At 42.3% G+C, this 10874-nt stretch overlaps 1 protein-coding gene across 1 annotated transcript; it reads left to right on the top strand.

Annotated features, from left to right (window-relative positions):
- The first annotated feature begins 7862 nt into the window (after positions 1-7862).
- On the top strand, positions 7863-10603 carry LOC127262366 (probable methyltransferase PMT16). Its single transcript, XM_051291020.1, has 3 exons — positions 7863-8552; positions 9304-9514; positions 9607-10603. The coding sequence occupies exons 1-3, from the start codon at positions 7863-7865 to the stop codon at positions 10599-10601; spliced, it is 1896 nt and encodes a 631-aa protein (XP_051146977.1). The 3' UTR covers positions 10602-10603.
- The last annotated feature ends 271 nt before the right edge of the window (positions 10604-10874 follow it).

The raw sequence follows: 10874 nt of genomic DNA, 5'->3' as shown, positions 1-10874 counted from the left end.
CTTGCCGAATTTGTTGTGTCCTCACCCAGAGTGGTTACTACAACAGTGAGTGTTGATGAGACTTATATACAAGGAATGTGGCAACAATTAGAGGAGGTAGACACTAGTCGGTTGAATGCTCTGGATCGAGCATTTAGACAAAATGAGATCAGAACAAAATATTGTTGAAAAAGAGTGTCCTCAAAGACTTTCTCAGTTTTGCCCACGTATAAAAAAGTGGACCAGTTGGGGAAATGGTCCCCCAATTGGGAAGGACCTTTCATTATTCACAAAGTAATTGGCAACGGAGCATTTATTATTGTGAACCAAGAAGGAAAATTGATACATGAAAATATTAATGCTAAGTATCTGAAAAGGTATTTTCCTGCATTTTCAGAACACTGTCATTAATCCTTATTACAAAATCTGGGAACCCCTTTAAAGGGTTCGAACCCATAGGAAAGGGTTCTTTAATCATCATCCGAAAGGGTGACACAAGGGTGATTGTCTTCTGGTTAAGAGGTTTCATCCCAACTTGCGGAAACCATTTCAGGTTCTTCATCTAGAAGGTTGTCTAGATCAAGACGATAATGATCCCATTGATCTTGCATTTCTTGAAGATCATGTTTGGTACAGATTTTCATGTCTTGTAGTGATTGGCTTTCTCGTTCGACAAGAACACGCAGTCTGGAAAGTGTTGATCTTTGCTGATGGAAAATGTTGTTCTAGCTAAGGTCTGGGAGAATGGCCGAGACATGATGGTCTATCATATTTAGATGATGGTCGAGATCGGAAATGCGGGTAAGTATGTTAGTAAAGGGTTCATAGCTGGTGGATACACGCTTCATTAGGCGAATTGTACAATGTATGGTTCTCCTTCCTCTGCCAGAGAATTTAAATTTAAAGTCCAATTGTTTGAGTACCTGTATCATGTCTTCGGCATGATGACCTATGGGGTGTTTTCCCACAAGGAATGGTTGCAAAGAACCTTCCCAATTGGAATTAGGAACACGAATGCAAGGAGAAACCATTCTCAAAGGTGATGTGGTAGGTACTGATGATGTTTGCAGTAAGAAAAATGGAATATATATATATAGGCGCTATGGTGTTTAATCCTGTGGTGTTTAACTTCTGACTTAGTAAAAGTGCAAAGAACAAGGATCTGTGTTATGAAAAGTAGGATGCATGTATAGACAAAGTCTCAGAGTTATATACATATTATATCAGAATTGCAAAGAAAGTAGGGCCCTGAGGGCAGTCCGGAGGTCGGCCCACTTCAACTCCGACCGTGTGGCCTGCCGACGCTGGTAAGCCTCCTGGTGTCCCCTGACGAGTCTCATTCGTATGCTGGTCTGGAGTTGCTTGCAGAGACTCATCTGGGTCTGGCAATGTGCCTCCACCAGGCGGCCCCCTTCCTGGATGCTGTCATCCAAGGACTCAAACTATCCTTGAAGGCGTCTGAGCTCTTTATTTTTTGGGAGATCTCAGTCGCCAGTATTTGTCGCGCTTGTCGGAGTTCTTCCAGCGTAGCCTTGGCAAGATTAAGATCCTGATCAACCTTCTTCAAGGATGCCTCAAGACTGGTTGGATCAGTGGTCGGTTGAGATGATGTGGCCTCGGACGATGGAGGTCGGATCAAAGGTAGTTCAGCTTGAAGTTCGGTGATCCTTGCCATCATCGGATCAAGGACGGAAGGGGCTTCCAACTTCAGTGTAGGTTGAACCAACAAGTCTATCGCGACCTGAACTAAGGCCTCGAGGTCGGCCAAACTCAGGTCGGCGCAGCGTGTAATGATGGATCTGGCTGGAGTCGGAAGGTTCACTCGGGCCAATACATTCATCTCCTGGGCGGTCTGAAACGAAATTGTTAAGTATGGAGAAATTTGGTGAACTCATTACAATATAAAGATGGAGTTTATTTGATCTAGAGTGGCCGTGGCTTTAGAAAGGGCCATGAACCGAATCGCCGCGGGGGTACCGCGAAGAGTCGTCGGGCCAGCAACCGACTCGTCTCCCGGTTGCAAACGGTGAGCGACGGCCAGTCCATACCCTGGAAGGAAGAATGTTAAGCAAGGAAAATGGAGTAAAAATCAAGAAATGGATGAGAGAGAATACTAACCGAACCCCTTGGGGAAAAATTGACCGAAGCCTCGCCCGACTGCGAGGAAGAGATCTCCTCTATGTCGTGAGGCGACGGGATCGGTTGGACTGGTTGGAGAGCAGCCAAAGGGTCTTTGCCCATAGGCTGGACAGCTGGTTTCACGAGCAGCGCAACAGCGTGGTCGGGTGGTGCCACGACTGGGTCGGGCAGTTCCGCGACCTGGTCGGGTTCGGGCACCACCGCGACCGCATCAAGTTCCTAGTTGAAATAATAATAAATGAATCAGAGATTTATAAAAGAACCATATGAAAATATCTTAGCAGCTACCTGTGATGGTTGCGGGGCAGGCGAAGGCAAAATCGGAGGAGAGGTCTGCCTTCCCAACGGTTCCTCTGGCCGACGGATCATTGGCAAATCCTCTTCTGCATGAAGAAGAGTTGGTTGAGGAATGGCTAGTGGAGCGCTGGGATGGTCCTATAGAAAGGAGGGTCAAAGTAAGTAAAAAATTGAGAAGTATTTTCCTTGATAGGGTTTAAGGAAATAACTTACCTCGGCCGGCGGACCTTGGACGATCGGTTGCTCAGCCAGGGTCGGTATGTGGCAGTCGGTTGGATGGCGGTCGGGGTAGAAGTTGATGCGGATAACTGCCTCACCTTCGGGTTCTCTCCCCGTCGGGTCACTGGCAACTCCGCGGACGGAGTAGAGGTCAGTTGGTTTGCGGTCGGGACCACGGCTGATTGAGAAGAAGTCAGAGTAATAGTTGGTTGAGCCGCGGTCGGTTGAGGATCGGTTGGTTGGACTGCGGCTGGCTGGGGAGAATCTGGAGTGATGGTCGGCTGAGTCTCGGTCGGCTGAAAGGCAGTTGGGACTGTGGTCGGTGGCAATGAAGGATCCTCTGGAACGAGAACCATTAAAGTTAAAATGACATATACTGAAAGGAAAAAATGAAAAGGTAAGAACATACCAAATTGCTCTCTCAAGTATTTTGGCAGCCCGCTTGTATCCATTGGCAGAGACGTCAGGTACTCCTCGATGGCCTGTCTATCAATGACAGGGGCGGCCTTCTGCTTCTTCTTTTTTGTTCCGGACCCATCTGTGGCGGGCGCCTGCCTTTTCCTTCTCGGAGCAGCGGCTAATCGAGAAGAACCTAGCGCTAAGGCTGGGGGTGGGACAAGTTTCCCGACCAATTGGTCGGTTGGAGGAGCAATTAGGGACCAAATGGATGACCACCAGGTCGGGAAGGCCTCAGCCGCCGAAGGTTGTGGGCGGAAAGGTAAGTAAGAATTGGAGGTGATGTAGGCGGTGAGTTGAGAGAGATAGGTCAGGATAAGCTCGGGGATCACCAGCCCTTCCGGGCTTTGAAGTATAAGGTGAGGTCGGGCTAGTGGTCCCGGCAGGCCCTCACAGCAGTCGAACTGTTGGGCCAAAAATTGAGGCTGGTAATTAAAAGTATAAAATGATCTATAATTTTTCTTATCCGAATTCTTACTAGAAAATAGAGATCGGGGTTTCATGGCGGAGTCCCAAGAAAAGGGATAGGTCGGATGGGGATGAGGATCAGGATACGATCGGGGATCAGGTGCGTCGGGGCAAAGCCAAACAAGATCGGTAGAATATTGTACAAGGGTTTCATATACATAGAAGCGGGAGTTGGTACGGTCTTCGGTCAAAATTTGGGTGATGATGGGGTCAGATGGATGGAGACTAAAGGAATTAGAAGTTAATCTGGCCAAGGCATAACCTATAGACCTTTGGGGGTTCGGGGTTATAGGAAGTCGGCCGAAAAATGCGGTCGGGAAGTAGAGGCGAAGCCACAGCTCCAGGAACCAAAATGGTCCCGAAGCAGCTTTGTCCGCCTTATTGGTATCTGTCAGGCGGGTGCTCACTTGGGTTAACCCCTAAAAAAGGTTAGCCAAAAATAGGGTTCCTAACGAAAAAAATTGGTTGTTGGCCAGGTGAATGGCCAAGTCGACCTGGAAAGAAAGGACGAGTTTGGAGGGGGAAAGAATGATATATTTGTAAAAAAGAAAAAAAACAACTAAATATCCAACTTTGAATTTACATAAAAGCATAAGGAACAGAAAATGTACCTGCACAACCAAAAAAGGAGGAACGCTGTGTGTTCCAGCTCAAATACAAAGGTGCCCTCTTTACCCAAGAATCTGGTAACAAAACTGGTCCAGCTTCTCTCTTTTTCAGGGAGTTTAGCGAGGGCCCAACCAGCGTGGTCAGGTGAGGGCTCCGACCTTCAAAAGAAACCAGAACGGGATCATCACCTACTATAGGCAAATGGGCAATGATGGCCACGTCCATCAGGGTCAAGCCAATAGGGCCATCAGGGAGGAAGAAGACGCCCATTTAGGAATGTCAGAAGGCTGCCATTGCTAGCAAGGCCTTGTCGTGAAGATAAAGGGGCTGAGTCGAAAGGAGGATGGCTTTGTCAATACCTTGCCTCCTCCATTGTTCTTCAAAGTGGGGGAGGAGTCTTGCGTGCCATTTGCGAAAGGCGTCTTTGGGATCGGTGAGGTGAGTCCTAATGCTGTCCAGCAGATGTTTCGGCTTAAACGTAGCATTATTAATGATTATCGGAGAAACTTGGGAGATAACAAATTTCATGCGATTTGCATCCTCTCTGGTGATGCAATGAGGCAGAACGGTGGGGGTGAGAACCCTCGAAGCCACAAGGGGCACCGAGGGATCGGTTCCATCAAAAGAGAGAGCAGGAATATATTGATTGGCCATTTTCAAAGGAAATGAAGAGAACGAAGGAGAAGAGGTTTTGGAAGAGGATGATTGCTAAAGAGAAGAGAAGCGTTTCAAGATTTTAAGTGTGTAAGTGTGAAAGGGTGAGAGAAGGGTTTTACATAAATCCCGCGATGTGACATGAAACAGTGTAATGATAGCACTGTGCTGCAAACCCCTAAACGTCACGTCTCACACGGCCCGAGAAGTGACGCTTAGGAGTCGGGCAGGAGGAGGCAAGTTGTTGAGTAAGAAAAAAACCAATGTGTAGGGTTTTTGGGAATGGGCTTATAAAATTGGATTAAGGATTTGTGTAAAGTCTAATGGGCCTATTAATGACAGTGAGATCCTAAATGGGTCTGAATATAAGCCAAACGGCCCAAGAGTTATTAAGAAATGGGTTTTTCGGGAGAAACCTATGATTAAGAGGTTGGACAAGAAGAGGTCGGACGAAAAAGAGAAAAACAATATGCACTCAGGTTGTGTGGCATATAGGTCAGACAAAAGAAAGACGGACAAAAAAAATGAAACGGCCGATGCTGAGATTGGGCAGAAGGAAGACAAGAGAAAAAATGAGACGGCCGATATAGAGGTCGGGCAAAGTGTAAGGCAGACCTTGCAGTGGGTATGCAGGTCGGGCCAGCCACCCAATTAAGGCGGTAAGGTGCTTAGAAGCGGTCGGCCGAGCCAGTTGAGCGCTGTAACAGGTGTGAGCGGTTGGTGAGTCGGTTAAGACACGTGTCAACAAAGGAAGACCTTGAGGGCGGTTGACAGCGGTTTCTGTAGGGCGGTTGAGAGGAGTTACAACCGACGAGCGGATATGAAGACACGACCTGGTTGTGGCGGTTGACATGAGTTTTAAATAGGTCTTTTCGCGGCCTAAAGAAACCATCTTCAATCGATAACAAATTCAGTGAATTGCTTTTGGGGATCGCCATTTAATTTTTCAGTCTGTAGTATTTATTTTCCTATTTTATTTATGTATCGTACGGTGTCTAGAGATTTTTAATCTCAAACATTTATTTTATCAAATTCGAAGATAATTTTTATTTTTGAATTTTACTTTTTTATTGCTAAAAATTTGCATAAACAATAATACAATTATAATGATATTTTTGTAATATATTATAAATTATAAAATTATTTATAACCCAATAATAAATGACAATGTTATTTTGGGCATAAAAAAATAAAAGAACAAGATGGAGGAATATATAATTGTGTTACTAGCACTATAATATTTTACAAAAATATATGAAAGACATTTAAGATCATAAATATGGTATTTTGAATCCAAAGATATTTGTTTAATATAGTTAATTAAGTTACAAAAACAAATATTGTACTGTAAATTGCATATTTAAAAAATTACATTATGGTGGTTATTTATTTATTTATTTATTTATTTTTAAGTTTGTGTTTATTTTTGGTTTTATAATTTGATTAAAATAATTATTAAATAAAATATTTTGTATAGAAAATAAATATATTTTCATATAAAATCAATGATGCTGCAGAGTAAATAAACTTAAATATTTTAAAATTTACAAAAAGTCTAAAGTTTTTTTTTTTTTTTCATTAAAGTAAAATAGTAAGTGAATAATGTTAAAAATTATATAGTCCCTTCGTTCCAAAATTATGTTTGACACGAGATTTAAGGAATATTGATATTATATTGGCAGTGGATAAAAGCTACGGGTAAAAGACTTTTTTGCTCTTGGAATGTATTACTATAAAAAATAGTGGCATTTGTGTAATAATAATGAAAAAGTAAGGGTAGTTTTACAATCATATGATTATTTATGGAAATGAGACTATTGTTTTGGAACGGACAAAAATGGTAAACAAGTCTATTGTATTGAAACAGAGGGAATATATATTTTGGAATAAATCTTCTATCTTAAATTTGAAAATTTCAAAAATAATTTGGGCTTGTTTGATTTCTGGTTATATTTTTATTTTTATTTATATAAATACCAGATTATGGTTAAACATAATTATGTAAAAAATAATACTCCCTCCGTCAATTTACAATGTTTACATATTTTTATTTTGGGACGTCTAATTACAAAGTAAACATTTCATTAAATACCCTACTTTTTTCCACAAATACTTTTATTTTACATCACATAATTACTTTTACACAAAAAAATAAAAACAAAAATATCATTACACTACTTTTAACTACTCATATGGAGGGTACTATAAATATATATAGACAAAAAATTATTTTTTAATATAAATTGCACCCCTACCGTCCAATGTATCTTTTAATATTTTTTTATTTTGGTATATTTTACTATAATATTATTAAAATAATAAATAATTAATTATATTTTATCTTTTCACATTGAAATAATATATATACACTTATATCTAGTCATATCATTTATTTTTTCAATTTATTATACTCATCTAAATTTTTATGTCAAAATTAAATACTTCTTCCGTGAATCTTTGGAGGTTTTGTAATTGATTAAAAAATAATAGTATTTTATTAGTTAATGAAAATTTTTAAAATATTTTATATTTTTGTCGTATGTATAACTGTATATTTATAATTTAAATAAAAATTAAAAAAATATTTTAATATTACTGTAAGAAGATACTGAAACATAAGAAAATTGTAGAAAGGGTATTGAAATTGGGATGGAGGGAATATTTCAGTACATGTGAGAGAGATGGAGTATAATATACCACTAAAAAATAAAGGTTTGTGCGTTTAGCAAAATCATTTGAAGATATATTTTATTTTGATGTGAAGTATAAATATATATAAAATATTAGTATTTTTTATACAAATATATATATTTTACAGCAATGAAAGTATGAAATAAATAATATTATTTTTATACAAATATAAAAATTTTACAATTTTGAATTGATGATGCATTCAATATGCTATATTTGCCTATGGATTGTCTTATCATGAAATCTCGAATACACACTAATACACACATACATATACATTTATACATACACATATATAAGGTATGTGTATATGGTGTGTACTTCTCTCTGCAAAGTTTTAGTGAGCGAAAATGGCGACATGGGGAAATCTGACTCAGTGGCTTTCCTTGAAATCCAAGAAAGCAAATCCTTACTATATGGCCATAGCAATCGCCCTCTGCTCAATTTCCTACCTAATCGGAATCTGGCATCACGGCTCCAGCGCCGGTGCCGGCGGCATCCTTCTTCCGGCAATACCCTGCACTTCCGAGTCCGGCGCCCCCAAACGCATCTTCCACAACTCCACCGCCAAAACCCTCGATTTCGCCGCCCACCACACCGCCGAAAATCTCACCCCAGTCGCACCGGCGGCGCGTGCAGTCCACTTTCCGCCCTGCGACCCCAAATTCTCCGAGTACACGCCCTGCGAGGACACGGAGAGGTCCCTGAAATTCGACCGGGAAATGTACATCTACCGGGAGCGCCACTGCCCGGAGAAGGCGGAGATTTTGAAGTGCCGGATTCCGGCGCCGCCCGGCTACCGTACGCCGTTTCGGTGGCCGGAGAGCCGGGACTTCGTGTGGTACGCGAACGTCCCCCACAAGCATCTGACGGTGGAGAAGGCCGGCCAGAATTGGGTCCGGTTCAACGGCGACCGGTTCCACTTTCCCGGCGGCGGCACGATGTTCCCCCGCGGCGCCGACGCCTACATCGACGACATCGGAAAATTCATTAACCTCCGCGGCGGCTCTATCCGAACCGCCATTGACACCGGCTGCGGGGTACGTACATTTTCTTGACCGAGCTCCTGGTTTCTAGCACCAGATAAATCTAGGCTGTTCATTTCTTTGAACTCTGCCAAATCGACGGCGTAGATTTATTTGGAGTTGGACACCTCTCCTCTCCCAAAGAAATCACTCACAATTATTATTTCTTTCCATTTATTTAATTGGGTAATATAAATCTTGAATTAAATGATTCATTCTTTGAAATATAATTATTGGATTCCCTCAATATTTATTGGCGGATTTCACTTTCTATAAATTTAGTAAATCTTCTTTAGTCAAGATTTAAATCACTTTGATTTTCACATTAGAGGAGAATGGTAATATTTTCCACTAGAAACCTAATGAAAGCTAATATTGAGTAAAAGTTTGACTATCAAAATTAAGAATTTTATTTTTTTAAAAAAAAATTAAATCTCTATTTCTTACTTCATAGGACCTAATTCAATAGAGGGTACCCATTAATTTTTTTCTTATTTTACACTCCAAGAATGTGATGTTAGTAAGTGATGCAAGCAAGAAAATTTGCTTTGACAAAAAGGGAGTTCAATTCCCTAATTTCCCTAAATTAGCTACAAATTAATTTGGCACTAAGTAAAGATAATGTCTCATTACTCTTTAGGTTTAGTGCTTTTTTTAGATTGAGATCTCCCACATGAAAAATCTTGATATTGACATTAACGTTATACTAATGATCCGAACTGAGTCGAACTTAAATTTTAAATTGTATCGTTAACCGATTTTTTAGGTCGCAAGCTTCGGAGCTTACTTGCTATCTCGGGACATCCTAACAATGTCGTTCGCTCCCAAAGACACGCACGAAGCGCAAGTGCAATTTGCACTCGAGCGAGGGGTACCGGCGCTTATAGGCATCATAGCATCCATTAGGCTACCGTATCCGGCAAGAGCTTTCGACATTGCCCATTGCTCGCGATGCCTAATTCCTTGGGGGCAATACGGTAAATCGAAAAATTTGAATCCCACCCCACCCGATATAATTGAATCTAATCTTTTTGTAATAATTAACATATATTTTCAATTATTCGAGTAGATGGACTTTACATGATGGAAGTCGACCGGATTCTCCGGCCGGGAGGGTATTGGATCCTCTCGGGGCCGCCGGTAAACTGGCAGAGCCACTGGAAAGGGTGGAAGCGATCAAAGGATGAACTGAGGGCCGAGGAGGCCGGAATAGAAAACATCGCCAAAAGCCTTTGCTGGCGAAAATTGGTGCAGAAAAAGGATATGGTGATTTGGCAGAAACCGACAAATCATGAGGATTGTAAGACCAGCCGGAAAATCATCAAGAAGCCGGAATTCTGCCGGAGCCAAAATCCGGACAGGGCCTGGTATACCAAAATGGAGCTTTGCCTGACGCCGCTGCCGGAAGTTTCCAGCGCCGGAGACATTGCTGGCGGAGAGATTGAGAAATGGCCCGCCAGGCTGACGGCGGTGCCACCGAGGATTTTGTCAGGGAGTCTCGCCGGAGTCTCGCCGGCGAGCTTCCGGGGCGACACGGAGCTCTGGAAAAACAGGATTTCGCACTACAAATTAATCGATCCCCGGCTGGTGGAGCGCGGCCGGTACCGGAATATCCTGGACATGAACGCCGGCGTGGGGGGGTTCGCGGCGGCGCTGGCGGCCGCCGGCGAGGCGGTGTGGGTGATGAACGTCGTCCCCGTGGAGGCGGCGAACGACACGCTGGGAGTGATCTACGAGCGGGGGCTGATCGGGACGTATCAGAGCTGGTGCGAGGCGATGTCGACGTATCCTCGGACGTACGATTTGATCCACGGCGCCGGAATATTCTCGATGTACGAGGGGAGGTGCGCCATGGAAGAGATAGTGGTGGAGATGGACAGGATTCTGCGGCCTGAGGGCGGCGTGATAATCCGGGACGACGTCGACGTGGTGGCGAGGGTGAAAGCCATAGCAGACGGTCTGCAATGGGACACACGAATGACGGACCATGAAGGAGGCCCGCTTGTCAGGGAGAAGCTGCTCGTCGCCACTAAGCAGTATTGGACAGCCCCGGGAAGACGATGATGACGTCATATTTCTTTTTTTGGAAAATATAGTATTTTTTAGTTTTTTTTTTTTTTTTTTGGCTATACCGAAGTGAGGATTTTTTTTTAAAAGGAGGAAATGGTTGGATTTTTTTCTAGGAAGTGTACGAAGATATTTTCTAAATCAATACTCTTTTTGTTGTCGTCCGAACAAAAATTATATGAATTTCTTTATATATTACAAATACCATTTATATATATTTACATGGATATGCTCATATTAGTTGTCATAAAAGGTAAAAGAGTTTCAAAG

Source organism: Andrographis paniculata, unplaced genomic scaffold (genome assembly GCF_009805555.1).
Source record: "Andrographis paniculata isolate CXL003 unplaced genomic scaffold, ASM980555v1 Contig15END, whole genome shotgun sequence".
Lineage (NCBI taxonomy): Eukaryota > Viridiplantae > Streptophyta > Magnoliopsida > Lamiales > Acanthaceae > Andrographis > Andrographis paniculata.
Note: the sequence above shows the minus strand (reverse complement) of the source record. Positions and strands in the feature narration are given on the sequence as shown.

Coding starts and splice junctions, on each gene's coding strand:
- LOC127262366 (XM_051291020.1), top strand. CDS start 7,863: ATGGCGACATGGGGAAATCTGACTCAGTGGCTTTCCTTGAAATCCAAG. Junction 8,553..9,303: donor CCATTGACACCGGCTGCGGG/GTACGTACATTT, acceptor CCGATTTTTTAG/GTCGCAAGCTTCGGAGCTTA. Junction 9,515..9,606: donor AATTCCTTGGGGGCAATACG/GTAAATCGAAAA, acceptor TTATTCGAGTAG/ATGGACTTTACATGATGGAA.